This window comes from Grammomys surdaster, unplaced genomic scaffold, assembly GCF_004785775.1.
Source record: "Grammomys surdaster isolate TR1022 unplaced genomic scaffold, NIH_TR_1.0 339, whole genome shotgun sequence".
In the NCBI taxonomy this organism is placed as follows: domain Eukaryota; kingdom Metazoa; phylum Chordata; class Mammalia; order Rodentia; family Muridae; genus Grammomys; species Grammomys surdaster.
This window is the reverse complement of record NW_021604758.1, coordinates 766,296-786,375: the sequence shown is the minus strand read 5'-3', so window position 1 is coordinate 786,375 and position 20,080 is coordinate 766,296. Positions and strand designations below refer to the sequence as shown.

The 20,080-nt window shown below is 50.6% G+C and overlaps 2 protein-coding genes across 4 annotated transcripts in view; both read left to right on the top strand.

Moving 5' to 3' along the window:
- Positions 1 to 11,209, top strand: part of Gemin7 (gem nuclear organelle associated protein 7) — a 14,294-nt gene extending 3,085 nt beyond the window's left edge. The window contains exons 1-3 of one of the 3 annotated variants that reach the window (XM_028778649.1): positions 2,271 to 2,372; positions 10,464 to 10,728; positions 10,857 to 11,209. In XM_028778649.1, the coding sequence (XP_028634482.1) occupies positions 10,474 to 10,728; positions 10,857 to 11,189 (588 nt within the window). In that variant the 5' untranslated portion in view covers positions 2,271 to 2,372; positions 10,464 to 10,473 and the 3' untranslated portion in view covers positions 11,190 to 11,209. Of the gene's footprint in view, positions 1 to 997; positions 2,106 to 2,270; positions 2,373 to 10,463 lie in introns of those variants that run through there. The other 2 variants (XM_028778650.1, XM_028778651.1) reach the window with 2 other exon arrangements.
- A 2,646-nt stretch (positions 11,210 to 13,855) lies between these two features.
- The window catches only part of Ppp1r37 (protein phosphatase 1 regulatory subunit 37), a 29,943-nt gene continuing 23,718 nt past the window's right edge, over positions 13,856 to 20,080 (top strand). Inside the window, exon 1 of the mRNA XM_028778662.1 lies at positions 13,856 to 14,433. Coding sequence (XP_028634495.1) covers positions 14,226 to 14,433 — 208 coding nt within the window. The 5' untranslated portion in view covers positions 13,856 to 14,225. The remainder of the gene's footprint in view (positions 14,434 to 20,080) is intronic.

Sequence of the window (20,080 nt, the reverse complement as noted above, 5' to 3'; positions counted from 1 at the left end):
TATATATTTCTCTCTCTCTCTCTCTGTATGTGTGTAGGGGCTAGGGTTTTTTGTTTGTTTGTTTGAGACAGGGTCTCTCTATGTAGCCATGGCTGTCCTGGGACAAGGAAGACCAGGCTGGCATGGAGCTCATAAGAGATCTATCTGCCTCTGCCTCCTGAGTCCTGGGATTAAAGGTGTGCGCCATCTTGCCTGGCGTATGTTTCCTCCTTTCCTTTCTTCATTTCTGTCTCCTAGGCTGACCTCAAGTGTACACCAGTTGTCCTCCCTCTGCACACACCTGATTTAATCACTGAATTTTAAGGCTCTCTTGCTATCACCATACCCATTGCCCCTACTGTCTCCTCCTTTGGGGGTTCGGAGGACCAGAACACAGAGCCTTGCACATCTCAGCCAAATGTTCTAGTACTGAGCTATATGTCCAGCCCCATCCTTTACCCTTTGTCTTTGGTGACAAGGCTATACCTTGTAGCACAGGCTAGCCATGCCTTATAGCATAGGCTAGCCTTCAATCTGAGAGCCTCTTGCTCCAACTTCACCAAGTATCAGGCATAATTTTAGCCATTTTTCTTGTGCTAAGGATGGAATTAGGGTCTTGTTATGCTAGGCAACCCAACGAGTCATGTCCCCAGTCCCTCTGAAGGTCTTGGATTATCTTTTTGCTAACTTGTAGGTTATTTTGTTCTCCCAACTAGAAAGAGAATGTAGGTTTTTAAGAGAGCATCATTGGGGTGTCTCATTCCTATTTATTTATTTATTTATTGTTTGTTTGTTTGTTTGTTTGCTTTTCGAGACAGGGTTTCTCTGTGTAGCCCTGGCTGTCCTAGAACTCACTCTGTAGATCAGGCTGGCCTTGAACTCAGAAATCTACCTGCCTCTGCCTCCCAAGGGCTGGGATTAAAGGCGTGTGCCACTACTGCCCAGCACGGGGTGTCCCATCCTAAAGAGAGCCTCTACTCTTTCAGTGAGATGGGACTCTCTAAGTCTGGTTAGAAAATCCTCAGACTTGCCTCCCAAGGGCTGGGATTAAAGGCGTGTGCCACTACTGCCCAGCACGGGGTGTCCCATCCTAAAGAGAGCCTCTACTCTTTCAGTGAGATGGGACTCTCTAAGTCTGGTTAGAAAATCCTCAGCCTTGCCTCCCTGGTAGCTAGGATAAGCAGGCACCCCAGCGCCCATACTTTCACGATTCAATCAGTACCTATATTGGAAAGGAGCACTCTTTTCCACGGATATTTGCAGAGCACCTGCGTGCCAGGCAGTAAGGGGATACGCAGTCCTCTTCCTGCCTAAGTGAACTCTGTGGGAATGCAATCGATTCTACCTGGGCTGAGATCAGTGGGGTTTCGCAGGGCCTCAGTTTTTCCCTTTGTAAACGTGGGTTGCAGAGAGGGCTGAAGGACAAAATGAATGGACTCTGTCCACCCTAGCGGCAGCACTCTGTAAGCCCCTTTCCGGGTACCTAGAGGAGGAGATGGGGAGAGGTCAGCTTCCTCCTGGGAAGGAGGGGTGAATACAAGGGTATCTCCCAGGCTGATAGGAAATCTCTATTCTCTGATCAGCAGCTACTGCTGCTTTCTCCTCCCCCTCCCCTTATTTCTGCCTCCTTCCCTCTCTCTTTCTCTAACTGATCCTGTCTTCCTGCCTCCGACTGACAAGTGCTGAGATTACAGGTGTAAATCACTACTCGTTTCTTCTTTCCTACACCTCCCTCCCTTTTCAGATGAGGCCTTATCTGTAGCCCAGGTAGTCAGGCCTCGCTCGAACTTTGACAATCCTCCTGCCTCACCTCCGTGGGTACTTGGGATTCCAAGCCTGGGAGCCACCATGCCCAACTTTCTGAACCTCTGTTTTGTGGGCATCCTAAACATCCCTAACCCACAGGTTGGCAGAGCCCAGCCCCAGTCAGGTGACCCTGGAGCAGCCGATGAACTTGTGGGGAAAGTGGAGGTGCGGGCGGAACCCAGGCGCTCGGGACTCGATGCCCACCCGGACCTCTGCGGAGGTTGCGCGGGCGGAACCTAGACAGTCGGGGCTCAGCGCCTGCCGGGACCAGGGTGGCGGCGGCACGGGCATAGGAACAGCGCCTGCAGGGACAGGCCTCGGTGAGTACGCCTTGGACGTGGGCTGTCCTCCGGGTCAGCCGCACTGGGTGGGATTGGAGCTGCGGGGAAGAGATGACCCGGAGAGGGACAGTGCTCTGACACCGGGCGGGGCGGGCGGGGTGAGAGGTGGCTGCCCTGAAGCGGATGGACATTCTTAGAATTTGAAAAGGAGGACTCTTCGGAGGCTCGGAGGAATTACAAGGAAACTGACCCGCCCTTGGGATCCGGGAAGGGGACAGATCCTGCCCTCGGGCTGCTTACTCTCAGGTGTGGCCCTATTTAGCGAATTTGCATAGGAGGTCCGAGGACAGCAGTTACCTTACTGTGTGTATGGAGAAATAGGTCTTGTCTGCTAGCCTGGAAGCCCGGCCCGTTTCGTATCCTGGTAGACCTAATGTCCTCCTAACTGACCCATTCCTCTTTAACTTTCTTCTTCTTCTTTTTTTTTTTTTTTTTTTTTTTCTGAGACAGGGTTTCTCTGTGTAGCCCTGGCAGTCCTGGAACTCACTCTGTAGACCAGGCTGGCCTCGAACTCAGAAATCTGCCTGCCTCTGCCTCCCAAGTGCTGGGGATTAAAGGCGTGAGCCACCACTGCCTGGCTTTAACTTTTTTCTTCTTGTTTGGATTTTGTTTTGTTTTCCCCTGAGACTAAGAAGCAGAACAGTAGCCCCAGGCTGGCCTTGAACTCACCTCTTGGCCCTGGGTAACTTGGAATTTTATGTCCCACCTTCACCTGCTAAGGGCTGAGATTACAGGCCTGTACTGTAATCTGTACTGGTGAAGGAAGCCGGTTCATGCTTCCTGTGCAAGGACTCTTCCAGTTGAGCTCCATCATCAACCTCTCCCACGACTCTCACCTCCACACCTCTCCCTGTGTAATTCAGGCTGCTGTAGAACTCTCTGTGTAGCTAAGACTGAAAGGAAAAATATCTGCTTGAAAGGAAAAATATCTGCTCAGAACCTCCAGGACCAAGTTGTCAGCACACAGGAGATTTATTTGCCCCAGAAGGACAGAGAGCATAAGAGACAAAGACTGGAGATTGAGAATGAAGGAGATAGGAAGTTGAACAAGGGAGAGGGAGGAGAGATATGTGTCCCAGAGGAACAAAGGACTGCCTCTGGATAAATAGACCAACATGGCCCGTGGACAAATGGCAGTTTATAAAGACGCCCGGAGAAACCCTGTGTTAGGATGAGGTGTTTAATTTGAAATAGGCATGTTAATTAGAAAAGCCAAAGGGGACTTTTGATTGCTCGACTTCAATACTTTGATGGCTCTACCTTGGTATCCAGCCTCAGGAGGAGGAAGTATCCAAAGCTTTAGGAATGTAATCGAACACTTTTCATCTAGGAAGAGGGAAGAAGTACAAGGCTTGCCAGAGCCACTCTCTCCACACTAGATCTGGCTAGCGTTCCTTCAAAGACTGGCCCTGGACTGATTTTTTTGTGCTGTCTCCATTTCCCCATGCCTCAATCCACTCTCCCCGAGGCACTAAGGATGGCCCTGTGAACAGCTACCTATTCCCTGACCAAAGGTGTCCTTACCTGAGTCAGGCTAACTGATTACTTAGCCAGAGATTGGGATGTATGGGTTTGGACTAACCTCTGGGCAGGAAATCCATGGTCTCTAGATCAGAGACTGAGGTCAGGATAACCAGAGGAAAGTAATTTTAGCAGTCCTTGCTATCTAGGATACTAGGACAATTCTTCCTGACTTTTCTCAAATATTTGTTGTTCGTTTTTTTTTTTTTTTTTTTTTTCTTTCAACAGGGCTTTTCTGTAGCCCTGGCTGTCCTAGAACTAACTCAGTCTGTAAACCAGGCTGGCTTTGAACTCAAAATATCCCACCAAATCATCCTCCAATCACTGGGATTAAATGCATGTATCACCACGCCCAGCATAAATCAGTTTTCATTTTCTTAAATCTTCCCACCTTCTCCAGAACATTCAAGGTCCAGTTGTGTTGGAAAACACCTGCTCCAGTGGCCACAGTTAGCTACCTTTTCCTGACATTTGCCTGGACCAGCAAAGTGATATCTAGCCTCAGGTCCATTCCAGCAAATAGGGGTTCTGGATATGATCAAATCTTTTTAAATTAGAGTCTTATTATATGGCTCAGGATAGCCTAAAATTTGAAATTCTTTTTTTTAAACTTCTTTTTTTTTTTTAAGATTTATTTACTTATTTTATGTATTCACCATTGCTCTCTTCAGACACACCAGAAGAGGGCATCAGATCCCATTAAAGACGGTTGTGAGCCACCATGTGGTTGCTGGGACTTGAACTCAGGACCTCTGGAAGAGCAGTCAGGGCTCTTAACCGCTGAGCCATCTCTCCAGCTCCAAATTTGAAATTCTTGACACTCAACCTCTATAGACTGCCAGGATTTTAGGTGTGTACCACCACAGCCTATTATATTTTTATATATATATATATTTTTTTTTATTGAAGCAAACAAGGCTCCTCACTGGTCCTCCATCTAAGTCTGTCTGGGGATCTAAGAAAGTTCTTTGACTACTGGCTTATTCCATCTGCCCTTCCTTAAGTAATAGCCCTTGCTATTAGGGTGCTTCTCTTTCTTTCTTTCTTTCTTTCTTTCTTTCTTTCTTTCTTTCTTTCTTTCTGATTTATTTTGTTATGTATAACATGCATTCTTCCTTTATATATACCTGCCATACAGAAGAGGGCACCAGATCTCATTATAGATGGTTCTGAGCCACCATGTGGTTGCTGGGAATTGAACTCAGGACCTCTGAAAGAATAACAGCCAGTGTTCTTAACCCCTGAGCCATCCCTCCAGCCTAAGATGCATTTCTTTTTTCTTTTTTTTTATTTTTTGAGACAGAGTTTCTCTGTATAGCCCTGGCAGTCCTGGAACTCACTCTGTAGACCAGGCTGGCCTTGGACTCAGAAATCCGTCTGCCTCTGCCTCCCAAGTGCTGGGATTAAAGGCATGTGCCACTACCACCCGGCCTAAGATGCATTTCTTAAGATGCTCAAGTATTAACCTGAATTGGAAGACAGACTTGGGCACATGGCCCATGACTGAGTTGGCGTCACAGTGGGCAGATGTATTTTTTAAATGCAGGTAGCTGGGTTGGGTGATACTGTCTCAAAGTTCCAGGTCCTCAGTCTGGAGGATCAAAAGTCTGCCACATGGACTGAGGAGATGTCTTGAGTTTTATCCTGGGAACCCAGTTGGTGGAAGGAGAGAACAGACTCCTTCCTTTACGTTGTCCTCTGACCCCTGTGTGTGTTCAGCTACAGGATGAGTTTAAAGCCATCCTTGGCACTTAGTGAGATCCTGACTTGAAAATGAAAGCAGTCTGGGAAGCTGAAGTGTAGCTCAGTTACTGGTGTAGTTGTTTAATCCCAGCACCAGATAAACAGGGCCATGGCATCACAGACCTGTAATCCTAGGACAGGGGAGATGGGGGCAGGAGGGCAGACTTGGTTTCCTTGTTTCCTTCCTTCCTTCCTTCCTTCCTTCCTCCCTTCCTTCCTTCCTTCCTTCCTTCCTTCCTTTTTTTTGAAACAGGGGTTCTATCTATAGCTCTGGATATCCTGGAACTCCCTCTGTAAGACCAGACTGGCCTCAAACTCACAGAGATCCACCTGCCTCTGCCTCCCCAATGCTGAAGTTAAAGGTGTGTGTGCTACCATCGACAGTGGAGGATCAAACATTTTAGGCCACCTGGAGTCACATGAGACACTGTCTCATAAATAAATAAGGCTTCAGGGTGTAGAGTGCATGCTTAGAATCCACCTGTGAGAGCCTAAGGGTGTGGTTCTGTCATAGACTTACCTAGCCTGCTAGAGGCTCTGGATTGTCTCTACGCTACACTGACACACACACACATACAGCCTTTAGTCCCCATAGGCTTAGTCTTCTCTGTCTATCGCAGGGCCTTGGAGACTTCTTATTCGACCTGCACAGCTTGCTGAGTGCTTTGCATGCCCCACACAACACTAATCTAACAGTTCCTCTCACAGGGGCCAGCATAACCGGGGGACACAGGGGCCTCAGTCTTGGACTCCCTGTCCCTCCCTCATTCCCACAAGCCTATGCTCTGGACAGTAAGCATGGGGTTTCTGTGAAGGACTAGCCCATGTTCCTCCTTGCTCAGAGCAGTATGTGGACGTCTCTGAGAGTGGACACAATGCCAGTCCTTGGTGACGAGGCTCCGTGCTTGCTGCTCAGCCTCCTCACTCCAGCCTCTTACCTCAAAGTATACCCAGGCTGGCCTCAAGCTCCAGGCTTCCTGCCTAAACCTCCTATGCTGCTCCTGTAGGTGTGTTTTCTGTCATGGCTCAGTTTCTTATTCCACCCAGGACTGCACTGTGGTGTGACTGGCCTGGCACTGTTCCCAAGCCCTTCTGGAAACCACTGTCCTATGTCACTCCTCCCTCCTCCAAGACGTTGACTCTCCTCTGGCCTCTTTCTCTCCAGCCCTGTCTGAATAGTTGCTCCTGTGTGCGCTGCTGGGCTGTGGTCTTAGATCAACCAGCAGGTCTGCTGCGCAGGCGCCTGTGCTTGGGATGCCCGAATCTTTAAAGAATAGATACAAAACGTGGTGAGGTGGTACTTCCATGGAATTGCAGAGCTTTCCTGGAGTCCTAGCATTCCACTGAGGCAGGAGGATAACCAGGTAGAAGCTAGCCTAGGCTTCAAGGCAACGCACTCTAATCACACCCATCTCAAAGCACATACTCAAATCCCATGCTGCTCTCCTCGTCTCCCCTCCCCCAGGGTTGGTTGTGTAGCCCTGGCTGCTCTGCAGAACAGGCAGTCCTGGGCCTCGAATTTTGATTACATTCATTTATTTGTGTGATATTAAGGAAGACAGCTTTCAGGAATTAGTCATCTCCTTTCCCCTCATGTAGCTCAGGCTGGCCTCAAGCTATCTATGTGGTGAAGGATGACCTTAGCTTCTGCTCCTCCTGCCTGTGCTTATAGGTGTATCCCCTCACACCCAGTTTTATCAAGTGCTGGTGTTCAAACCCAGGGCCTCCTACTTGCTAGGAAAGCATCTACCAGATGTAGGGGAGCTGCATTCCAGCCCCATTGCTGAACTTTTACTTTTCTTTTGCAATATTTTAAATGTGAATGGATGTTTTGCATGCATGTATGTCTGTGCACCATGTGAATGCCTGGTGCTCAAGGAATCCAGAAGAGGGCATTGAACCCCCTGAAGCTAGAATTACAGATGGTTGTAGGCCATCATGTAGGCGCTGGGAATCAAACCTGCTTTTCCAAGTTCCCTTAAAGACTGAGACACATCTCTAGCCCCCTCACTGCTGACTCTTTGATTGTACCAAGAGGCCAATAGAAACCGAAGTTAGTCATGCACACAGTCCCAGCATTAAGCCTCAGGTACAGAACCACAAGTCCCAGGCCAACCTTGTCTACAGTAGAGGTACTGGTGTCTGCATGCTGTTGAAAGAAAGCCTGCATTTCTTGGACGGAACCTTGTTCTTCCTGGGCTAGGAAGCATCCCAGAAGCATCCCATTAGGAGCACACATTGCTGTAAAGCACAGATGGGATAAGGTATCAGCGTAGGATCGAAGCCTGAAGCAGAAGGATCACCTGAACCCAGGAGTTCAAGACCAGCCCCCAACCCAAGCAATGTGACAAGACCTCATGGGGGTGTGGGGCAGTATAGAGTGAGCAGTATAGAATTCCCTCTGCATTGTTTGTTTGTTTTTATTTTTCTTTTTAAAAAAGATTTATTTATTATTATGTGTATAGTGTTCTGCCTGCATGTATGCCTGCAGGGCAGAAGAGGGCACTAGATCTCATAGATGGTTGTGAGCCACCATGTGGTTGCTGGGAATTGAACTCAGGATCTCTGGAAGAGCAGCCAGTGCTCTTAACCTCTGAGTCACCTCTCCAGTACCATTTGTGTTTGTTTGTTTTTCAAGACAGGAATTCACTCTGTAGACCAGGCTGGCCTCAAACTCAAAAATCTGCCTGTCACTGCATCTAGAATGCTAGAGTTAAAATCATGTAGTACCACATCTGGCTGTGGTCAAGTGCTGGCCTGGCATGTATGGGATCTTGTATTTGATTTCCAGTACTATATAAAATAGCCTGACATCCTAGTACTGGGGAGATAGCAGAAGGACTATCCTGGGCTGCACAGTGAGCTTGTGGACAGTGTGGGCTATCTGAGACCCCTTCTCAGAAATAGTGGTTTGAAAATGGGAAAAGAAATGGATGGACCGGGGCTGGAGAGATGGCTCAGTGGTTAAGAGCACTGACTGCACTTCCAGAGGTCCTGAGTTCAAATCCCAGCAACCACATGGTGGCTCACAACCATCTGTAATGAGATCTGATGCCCTCTTCTGGTCTGTCTGAAGACAGCTACAATGTATTCATATATAATAAACAAATAAATCTTTAAAAAAAAAAAAAAAAAAAAAGAAATGGATGGACCGGTGAGATGAGGGAAGAAAGTGAGCTTGGCAGCCCCATGTCTCCAGGGAAAGGCAGTGCGTGCAAAGGTCCTGGGGCAGGGCTGTATTTGCTCTACCTCAGGAATACAAGCTAGTCCAAAGGTAGAGGGGAGAATAGATGAGGTCAGAGGCTGACAAGGTCATATAATGTCCACTGTGAGGACCCCAGGGAACAGTCCTAAACAGAGATCACTCTGAGATTTAGTTGTAAAACTTTTGTTTGTTTTCTTTTAACCTGTGTACGTGTGCATGCATATGTGTGGGTGCGTGTGCATGTGCATGTGTGGGTGCACAGCACTGTGCGCCTGCAGGTCAGAGGACAAGTTTTGGCCTCTGTTCTCTCCTTGGACTCTGTGGATTGAAGTCAGGTGGCCAGGGTTGGCAGGAAGGTCTGAGACCTACTGAGGTCTCACTGACCCAGGATTTAGATGTAGCAGGATCAGTTTACAGCCTGTGGGGAGAACACTGGGCTGGAGTAGGAGACATCATGTTCTCTGGCTTTTATGCCCAAGAATGGGCACAGCAGCTCACACGTGCACTAATGAGCCAAGCTTGATAGTCTACACCTTGAATCCCATCTCTAGGGAGGCAATGGCAGGCGTATTGAGGTCAGCCGCATCTAAATAGTGAGTTCCAGGGCTACACAGTGAGACTCTGTTTCAGAGAAAGGGAAGAGGTAGGGAGAAAAAAAAAATACACCGTAGGAGCCCAGTGGGGAGGTCACTGAGACAGTCAAGGTATTGGACAAAAGACAGAATAGGGATGGTGACTCTAGTGGCTTTGGGATGCTGATGCCATATCTAGGACTGGTTGGCCTTGAAGTCAGTCCTCCTGCCTTGGCATCCCTAGTGCTGGGATTATGAGACTGTGTCACCACACTTGACCATTAGGAGGGACCTTAAAACCATGCAGATGGCCTGAGATCAAAGGACTTAGGAAGGCTAAGGCAGGCAGGATGGTAGCTTCCACAACAGTGTAGGCTACATAGTGATATCCCATGCTCTTCTCAATCCCCTCCCCCACCAAAAAAGGGTTGGGGGCAAGCTCTGTGAGTAAAGTCTCAAGGCTCTCACCACCAAGCTGACAGCCTCATGTGCTCCTAGCCCTGGTAATATAGTGGGAGGAGAGCATTGGCTCCTGCAAGCTGTCCTCTGACCTTACACACACACACACACACACACACACAAATAAATGCATTTGAAAACAAAAGGCCCAAGATACTGCAAACTTCTAAACTCTCCTGACAGGTCTCCTTAAGCATAGACTGTTTTCACTCAGTAGTTGCAGTGTGTACCACTCACTGGATCATTCTGGATCTAGCTGTCAGGACTCTGGCTGACTGAGGGAGAATAGGCTATATTTGAGAGGGGCTGGGAATATTCTTCTGACAGTTACCCTGGAACCATAATAAAGCTATGATCAAAGTAGACAAAAAGGGGGCTAGGGGTGCAGTTAGTATAGAATTTGCCTACCATTCAGAAGCCCTTGGCTTCCATCTCCAGCACTCCATAAACAGAAGGTGGTAGAGCAAACCTGCAATCCTGGCACCTGGTAGGAGGGTCAGAAATTCAAGGTTCTTGACTACACAGAGCACGGTTCATCTGGGCTAGGGACCCTCTCTCACAAAACAACAAAGGCAAAAGAGCCCCATGTGGTATTGCATACCTGTAGAGCATTTAGGAGTCAGGTGCCTGTATCTTTGGGGTCAGTCTGAGCTATATAGCAAGACCCTGTCTCCAAAACCGTGTAACAACAGACAGACAAAATTCCCTACCTGGGGTGGAGCTGGGGGGATTGGCGCAGGTTCTAGACAGTGTAGCTATAGTCTAGAGGTGAAAGCGAAGAGCGAGCTTCTTTCCTCCTGGAGCTGTGTGGCTTTAACTCTTTCATCTTCTTTCCAGAGCCTGGGCCATGCAGAGCCCACTGACCATTCCCGTGCCAGTGCCAGTGCTGCGCCTCCCTCGGGGCCCCGATGGCTTCAGCCGAGGCTTTGCCCCTGATGGACGTAGGACCATCCTGAGACGAGAAGTCGGAGAAAGTTGTATTGAGTATCCCCCAGAGTCACAGGACCAGCGGGCCCGCGCCGCTCTTCGGGAGCGCTACCTCCGCAGCCTCCTAGCCATGGTGGGGCACCCTGTGAGCTTCACGCTGCATGAAGGTGTGCAGGTGACTGCCCAGTTTGGAGCCACAGACCTAGATGTAGCCAACTTCTACGTTTCTCAGCTGCAGACTCCCATAGGCGTGCAGGCCGAGGCTCTGCTTCGATGTAGTGATATCATTTCCTATTCCTTCAGGCTGTAAAGACCGTCTGCTGTTTTCCTTGTGGGCACTGCCACAGTAGCCCAGGCCTCTGGCTATTCCTGGGCCATAGAGTTCTCAGCACCTTCCTGGACTTTCAAAGCAAACTCCAACAAACCTTAGCTTTGAACTCAGAGGAACTCCAAACCAGATACCATCTAGTGCTGGATGCGATAACCCTGGCTCTTAAGATGCTGAAGTGGGAAGATCATAAATTCAAGGCCAGGCTGTGCCACAGGGGAGACTGCAACCACAGGGATTCTAGATCTCTCTTGTTGAAAGGAATGTTCTGCCTCACACAACTCAACTTTACAGAAATAAATTCCTGAGGCTAGTCCTTGCAGGCTGAGGGGTGTGTGTATGCATGTGTGTCTGCGTGCGCAAAGAGCACTGAGGAGCTTGCAACACTGAGTCTCTCAGGCTGTTTCTCCATCTCCCCTCCTGCCAAAGAAATCGTCATCTGGAGAAATCTGGCTCTGGCTTTCCTTTTAAATTTTTATTACTGTATGTATGTGGGTGGTTTGCTTACATGGATGTCTATATCCCATGCATGCAGTGATGGCTGAGGCCAGAAGAGGGCACCAAATCCAATGACACTAGTAGATAGTTGTGAGCCAGAGTGTGGGCACTGGGAATGATTTGTGGGTCCAATGCCAGAGCAGCCAGTTCACTTAACGAATGACTGAGCCATCTTTTCACCCATCCCAACCTTTTTTAAAAGACAGGACCTGGCTGTGTAGCCCAGGCTGGCTTGGAATTCACAGTCCTCCTGCCTCAGCCTCCCAAGTGCTGAATTATAGGTCAGGCCACCATACTTGGCCTTTCTGCTTATCTTTTTAGTTGTATCCCATGGAAAATGGTGCCATGTTTCAAATTTTTTTTTGTTTAAAAATTTTAAAATGTAGGTGTTAGGTCTGTGTGCCATGTGAGTGTGGGTGCTCATGGAGACCAGAAGAAGATATGCCGTCGGCAGGAGCTCTGGTTATAGGTGCTGTGAGATGTGGGTGCCAAGAGCAGAGCTCAAGCCCTCTGGGACAGTAGCGAGTGCTCTTAACTGTAAGCTGCCTTCCCACCCTCTGAGTAGTATTTAAAAGTTAATAGTGGCCGGGCGATAGTGGCGCATGCCTTTAATCCCAGCACTTGGGAGGCAGAGGCAGGTAAATTTCTGAGTTTGAGGCCAGCCTGGTCTACAGAGTGAGTTCCAGGACAGCCAGGGCTGCACAGAGAAACCCTGTCTCGAAAAACAAAACCAAAAACAAACAAAAAATATGTTAGTAGTGTAGTTATCTCTGTGGGGCTAAGCCATGATGATAAGGAGTCCAGATATCAGTATGGGGCTTGCACTGTTCCTGGTGTCCTCCCAAAATGGCTGACTTTATTCTCTGGACAAGAAATTGACCCTTAAGTCTGTTTTGAGGTGGGCAACGATGGCCTTTTACTAGCAAGGGCTTTGGTTTACACCAGGTCACAAGGTTCCCTCTGGGTGCTGTGGTCCACTGCAGTCACCTGCAGGTTTTCCCACATAGGAGACAGGGAGTGGTGGTGGTGGTCACAGTTGTGTGACAGTGCCAGGGAGCAAATGCTGCAGATTGGTTGCTAGCGTTGACGTTTCACCTTCTTCAGTTTGCTCCAGCCTCCTAGCAAGGCAGTCTGTGTCACCTGGTTCAGCCCCTTGTCACAAGAAATCTTTCAGTAGATGGTATCCAAAAGCAGTTCCAAGCTGAGCACCATGCCCCAAGCCTGTAATCCCAGCCCTTGGGGTGGGGAATGGGGTGTAGAGGCAGGGGGAGGCAGAGATAAAGCCAGTCTTGCCTACATAGTAAGTCAGAGGGTAGCCTGGGTTACATGAGAACCAGTAAAAACAAAACAAATAAAAACCAACCAAACAAACAAAAACCAGTTAATGCCTTTTAGTTGAAGTTCAGAATGTAAGTGAGGCTTTGCATTAATTATAGGGGGCTTTTGGTACTTGTCTCCAGAGTGGAAGCAGTTATCCTTAGCAGTAGCCTCAGCTACTGTCAGTTCACACCGCCGCCTACCTCCAGTCTCAGCCTAGCTCTCTAGTTGGCACGTTGTGCTCGACCCTCCTCAAGTCCCGTTCTATAACTTCAGTCTCTTGCGCCAATGGGTCGGTCCTTAATGAGCTGAGAAGGGAAAGCAAGCGAAGGGGCCGAGATAAATCCTGAGCTATGGAATGACCCCTTGTAGGTGTGGCCTAGGCTCGCTCAGGTTTGGTCAGCCTTTGGTCATCTCGAGCCTTTGGAATTCCTGCTCCCAGTTTTTGTTTTTAAATCAGGTTCATGAACACCCGGCAGACTCATCTCATATTGTAGTTTACATTGAATATAATTTTGACGAGACAATGAAGCTAAAGTCTGCTCTTCTGTCGGTTCTGTCACTTGTACGTACTCATCCTATATTCAGCTCAGCTCTCATGGCTTTTCAACGCCTCCATCACTTTACTCTGTTCCCAGTCCTTGGCTTAGCCCCGCCAGAGTCTCACTCCGTAGCACCTGCTGGTCTGAGGCTTCCTATGTAATCCAGCCTGGTCGGCCTCAAATTCGCAACCTTCTCCTTCAGCCTCTTCAAGGCTAGGATCACAGGCATGTCGCTACCATGTCTAGCAGGTTTTTTTTTTTTTAATGCCTCTGATCCTTATTTTATATTTTAAGTTATTCATTATTTCTTGTGGGCGCGTGTGTAGAAATCAGAAGACAATTTTGTGGAGGCGATTCTTCCATTTTTGACGTGAGTCTCTGGTATCGAACTCAGACGGCTTTAACCGCTGACAGCCCTTTTGCAGGCCGCGGCGATAGGATTTCTATTGAATTCTCTCCGGAATTATTTGAGCTTGTGATGAATGTGCGGGAACTGTGTTGACAACTGGGCTGAGGGCGGAGGCGGCTGAAGCTCGCGCATGCGCAGCGCTCCGGGAGATAGCGTTCATAGGCCCCGCCTCTGTGTTCTGCAGTTCTGGCTCTGCAGATTCGCCGCTCACGTTTCTCTTTCTCGTGAAGCCTCCTGCTCTTTGTCCCCATCTTCGTGTCGCCCTCGAAACGGTTTTTTTCCCCCCCAGGACAAAAGCTTGAGTCGGTGTTATGCTTTTCTCAGTACGCAGCGGACGCCTCGGCTTGTAGCGAAAGTGTGGCTGCGGAAGAGCAGATGCTCGCGGAGGTCGGCGGAGGCGCGTTGGGGCTCCCGGCGACGACGACGACGACCACGACGAACGGAGCGGACGGAGGCGGCGCTTGAGGCAGCGGCGAAGCCCATGCCCCGGAACGGCGGGAGGACCCGGAGAGACGAGTCCGGGGCCCGGGGCATGTCCCCGGGGCCCCCGTGAGGAGGAGGAGGCGGCGGCGGCGGCGATGGAGATCCCGCCGCAGGAGGCTCCGCCCGGGCCGGGCGCGGACGCCGAGGCCGAGGCCGAGGAGGCCCCCGCCGAAGCTGGGTCTCCTAGCGGGGCCTCGCCCCCAGCCGATGGGCGCCTTAAGGCTGCGGCCAAGCATGTCACGTTCCCGTCGGACGAGGACATCGTGTCCGGAGCGGTGGAGCCCAAAGACCCCTGGAGACACGGTAGCTATGGCGAAGGTTGCGAGGGAGAGCCCAGGGGCGGGTGGGACCGCCACAGAGCCGACCCCTACGGAGGTGGCTCGCGGTAAATGGCACTTACTGGTGATTTCAGCGATGCCTAGGTTAGAGCTGGAGGCAGAGAGGGGTTGGCGGGAGACTTGGAAAGGTGCACAGGATTGGTTTTTCAAACCCTAACCTTGTTTGGGAATTTGGGAGGCTGGCAGCCAGCCTTTGAGTTCATGGTACACCCATGGATAGAAGAAGAGAGCCTGTCCATAGTATTGGGGAAAAGATAAGTGTCTGAGTCCACAGAGTGGTGGAGAGCGGAGCAGCTGGTCTGTGAACCAGGAGGCAAAAGGTAGCCGGCTATGGCCATTGCTCTTCTGGCTGGAACGAGGACGGGAAATAAACCCAGACTGTGTACAGACTTGGTAAACCCTCCGACTGGGAAAAGAGAATCGGAGGCAGCAGACAGAAAAGCAGAGGGCGAGGTGGTCAGTTTGCCTGTGTGTGAGGCATTCCTCAGTAAGATTCAGCAGCAGAACGTGGAGCTCGCTCTTACCAGGGTCTTCCTGGGGAATGACTCGGGGATGTTACCTACTCAGGTGTTTCTGATCAGCAGAAGGTGGCTTATATGTTGGGGAAAGACCTAAGAGCTAGGCCTGCTGGAGAAGGTTGGTGGGGAGGAGGAACTGGACGGGCACTTGGAGGAGCGCATTGGCTTTGATGGTTAGGAAAGGTGAAAGGTTGCTGGGGAGATGGACACAGGCTAGTCCCATTTCTGAGCTGAATTGTGTTTTGCTTGGGTGGAGCCTGTGAAGTGAGGTTGCCCACTGGCCATGTTCTATAGAAGCTAACCTGCGGTCCTGGAACAGACAGACACTACTGCCAGGCTGTGGGCAGCAGAGTGGGCAGCTGGTAGCTTTGATGTATGTGGGGGCGGTGGACTTGGTAGCAGGAAATGATACACTGGGAGCCCGCCATAAATGCCACTTTGAGTAGTAATTATCAAAGAGACCAAGGTTAATTTAGACTTGGCTTGAGGAGCCCGCCAGGGCTGGGTGGTTTGTTTTGGGTTCTGAACTTCTTGGAACTGGTGCTGAGGACAGGAAGAGTCCACTGGGCCTTGGCAGCAACCTGGTGTCCACTGTGGCGAGATCACAGCAGGAAGGGGAGAGGTGGAGCAGTGTGGCCAGTCAGAAGTGGTTAAGAAACCTGGTGTGGCTGTATGCAGCTGTGAGCCCAGTGCTTAGAGGCTAAGGCTGGGCCATAGAGTAGGCATTCTAGGGGGGCTCGAACTGCATGGTGAAACCCTGTTTCATTATAAAAAGAAAGAAAAGGGGAAAAAGAAAGGCTAGCTGGATCAAATTCTGACTTTCCCACTTGCTATCTTTTGTAACTGCTGAGAAGTTGCCTGGTTCCCCCAGCCTCAGGGGGGGGGGGGGCCCCCCGAGTCACCGACAGGAGCAGTGGCCTAGGGTCTGCCAGAGACTGAGTGACATCACACATAACAGTGCCTGGTGAGGGTGAGCCTCCTAAATCCATGATAATTATGAAGGCAGCATTGAGGCCTGGAAAGAGCTTGCTCTTTAGATGGGGCCAAAGTCAGAACCTTCTAGGATGTGGGTCAGATGGCGGGGCCTGGAGGTCAGGGCACCTGCTGTTGAGTTGGGTGTCATTCCAGGCAAAGTTTCTGGCCCACAGCTTTTCTGACAAGGCCAAGCCTTTTTAAATTTAAGGGTTTTTTTGTTTGTTTGTTTGGTTGGTTGGTTGGTTGGTTTTTTGATTGTCTTATGTAGCACAGATTGTGTATAGCTAAGGGTGACTTTGAACCTCTGACCTTCCTGCCTCCCTCTCCTGAATGATAGGATCACAGGTATGTGCTAACACTCCTTTTATGCAGGGCAGGGGATGGAGTCCAGACCTTCCTTACTGCTAGGCAAGCGCTCTGCCATGGAGCCACACTTGTAGCGTCTCATACACACACACACACCCCTTTTTTTTTTTTTTTTGAGACAGGATTTTTTGAGATTGAATTGGGTAGTCCTAGCTGTTCTGGAGACTACTGTGTAGTCCAGGCTGTCCTCAGATGCTTGACAGTCCTCCTGCATCAGCCTCATGTCTCCAAGCTCTAGGATGACAGACGTGACCCACCATGCCTGAAGGTTTGGCTGTTGAGAAAGCTGTTTTCTCCCCTCCTTCCTGCCTCCAGTTTCTTTGTCTGCAAATGGAGGTGCTAATTTCTTAGTAGTAAGCTTTAAACAAGACTGCCCTTGTAAATTCCTGTCCTGTAAAGTAGCTAATTGGGCCGCTGCTGTTAAAGGTGACAGGTATAGGTATGGTGACTCCCAGGTTGGGGAGACTGTCCTTCCCCTAGCTTTCCAGAGTGACAGCAGAGACGACTTAGGGCTCACCTTTTGGAGTAGTGAGTAGAGAGGTAGCCATGACTTCTGGCTGGGAATGAGCTTAAAGACTTGGCCTCGATGGGGAAGGGAATATGAAGGCGGCCACCTTGGACAGAGATTTGCAGAGCCATCAGCGTCTGGGGCGGGTGTCCAGGAGGACGGCAGGGTTGTCCATGGCCTGGGAGCTGTCGGGACGGGAAGCTAGATGGGCTCAGGAGGTTGGTGAGAGCCCGGTCTCTGAGGATGGTCCAGCCTGAATCACGGGTGGCGGGTGGTGTGTCACAGTTGGTCTGTGGACACTCTGTAGAACAGAGGGATATAATTTAAGCCATGGTCCTTGTGCAAGAGCAATGGCCCTGAACAGTGCCCTAGTGACAGGCTCTGAATTGAGGGTCTTGGTTGTTTCAAATCCGTTCTTGTCAGGGAGACAGATGGAAGGGCTAGCCGGGCCTGGAGTGTTGGGAAGTAAAGGAAGCCTGGAGGAAGGGAGCAGCTCTGAAGAGTCTGCCAGTGTCTGCCAGTGTCGGCGTCCACTCAGCCTCGTTCTAGGGAGGAGTGCTGGCTGAGGTATCTGGAGCTCTAGGTGCCTGTCTGAGGGTCAGAGCCCCCTCAGGCCTTGCAGGAGCATGGTGTTGGGAGCCCCTTGAAGTGAGCTGATCTAAGGACCTATCTGTTTCCTCATAAAACCAGGACCATTGGTGTTCTGTTATCTGTTTTCTCTTTGGTGCCCTCAGCAGGAATGGGAGCTGACTTTCTCAGCCCCACCTGGAGATTTGTGGCAGTGTGACCAGCCTGAGAGGGAAGTTTTGGTTGGGGGGGGGGGGTCCTGGCCATGTGTCTATAAAGCAGAACCAATGGGCTTCGCCCTGCAGTTGGCCAGGATTGTCTGAGAGGGTGGGATGCCATGGCTGTGGAGCTGGAGGCAGGTGTGCAGGCGGAAAGTGAGACTTGGGGAATAGGGAGGAGGTGGAAGTCGTGAGTGGAAGAGGCACATTGGGCATGTGGGTGCTGGGAGAGGGAGCTGGCTAGTCCTCCCCTGATGAGAGGCAGCCCTCGGGCCCTAGTTCTTTCCAGGAACCAGGGACTCTTTCAGACCACACCACAAGAAAGTGCTCGGCCAGCCTCTCTAGGCACTGCTAGATTCTTGGCTTTGCAAGGCAGGCTTGTGAGAGAGACTTGTGATCTGAGCACATGACACCGATGATCCTGCCTGCCCTCCCTGCTGTTCCCCACCCTGCAGCCTGCCAGTGGCATGTGGCCAGCTCTTGCTCAGAGTCCTGGGCTGCCCACCAGGAGATTTCTTGTGAAGTCCCAACATGTGACCATTCCTAGCCACCTGGAGTCGGGGAAGAGGTGGTGAGGGCAGTGATCAAGCAGAGGACAGCCATACTGTTTGTTCTCCCTGGGTCTGCTCTGTACTCCTGGAACTGGTTTGACAGGTAAAAGCACATCTCTTAGGTCTGGGAGGGCTGTGACAAGAGCTGGGGAGTAGAGCAGGGCATGTTTTCTGTCTTTACAGTGCAGCTGTGGGATGGTGGGGTGCAGGCTCAGCACAGGAGCCGCAGTGCATCTGCTGCTGCTCTTCATCCCGTACCTGCCTGCAGCGTGTCCCCCAGCCCTTATCTCTTCCCTTCCCCCAGTGCTTGCCATTGGCTCCCCACTTTCCCTCAGGCTTGTTCCTCAAGATGAGTGCCTTACTCTGGGGACAGGTCTAAACCTCCAGGCCCAGCCTTGTATGAAGGCAAGTTGCCCAGCCTCTCTGAGTAAATTGAGGATGTGAGGGGCACCAACATGACAGTCTGTCAAGGTACCAGGCTCCAGGCAGGGCATTGCTGGCCTGTCCACAGTGCACTGAAGACTTCGGGCCGATTGCTGCTTCCATCACATACTTTATGCTGCTGCTCTCTGGCCTGTGGACATGGGTGGTGCCCAGTCTTTAACCTTTAGTTCTTGATGTCTGTTTTTGTGCTAGCCCCACTTCAGAGGAGAAACCAGTCACTGCTCTTGATTCCAGTCTGGTTCTGAGTACAAGTGTGAGAAGGGATGAGGATTTTTAGATCTGATACCCTATAGTGTCATTTGGAGGAAGTTCTGGGGCAGTTAATCCAGTTTATGCCAGGACAGAGCTCTTCCTCCAAGGTGCCAGGCAGGTGTTGGCAATACTCCTGAGCCCCACTGAGCCACTCAGGGCTGTCACTGGCCACAGTCCCTGAGTTGATAGTTCCTCCAGGGCATTGTTCCAAAAGGATTAAGATCTGGGACCCATAGGCCTGGGCAGGACCAACTGCAGGCATCAGGGTTTTGCACAGCCCTTCCTGGCTGTCTCTCCTGTACTCAGGTCCTTCTGAGCAGACTACAGGCTACAGGGTGACCTTGGCTGGCCTTCCTGTGCTCTGTGAGGGGAGTGCTGACATGCTGACACAGGTGACTGCAAGAACTCAGGTGCTGGCAGCTACCTTCTGCAGTAGAGCATAGGGCCAGGCTGTGGTGTGCTTTCTGACTGACCTTAGTGCTCACATGGCCCTGCTCTCCATGACCAAGTACCTGCAGATGCTAACCTTACTTGAGGACTAGAGGCAGAAGTAAAGTGGCTCTCCTGCCTTTGTCACACTGCCAGGGACGGGCTGGGCTGAGACTGAGACCAAGGTGTTCTGCTCCTAGAGCCTGTACTTGTGGTCCTTGTTCTGTCTGCAGGACCAAAGGCAAACATGTGATCTGTGGGGCAGTAAGAGGAGTAAGAAACGGTAAAGGGCCTTGACCTTGGACACTCAAGAGGAAACTGACTCCTGGATGGCTCAAAGTCCCACGAGGGCTGAGCTGCTCCTCTCCCCTGTGCTAGCTGCTTATGCACACCCTCTGCCCTCAGGACACACTTGTAGTGCTGCTGTGTGTTCTTGCTGCACAGGTAACTCAGTGGCAGTCCATTTAGGTGCTAGTTAAGGGGAGAAGATGGCAAGAGATCCCAGAGTGACCAATAAGCACTGAGGCTCGGTGCTGTGGCCTATGATGAGGAGTTGAGGGCAGGCATGGGCATCTGGTAAGTCCTAGGAGTCAGCCTGGTCCGGCCCAGCTTCAGGTATGTGGGATTAGTGCCTGAATCAGCTCTGAATCAGCTAGAACGTAGCGTACGGACAGGTAAAAACAGCCAGGGAGGCTGCAAGGTGCACAAACACCGGAGTAAACGGAGCTGGGGCCGTGTGTGTGTGTGTGTGTGTGTGTGTGTGTGTGTGTGTGTGTGTGTGTGT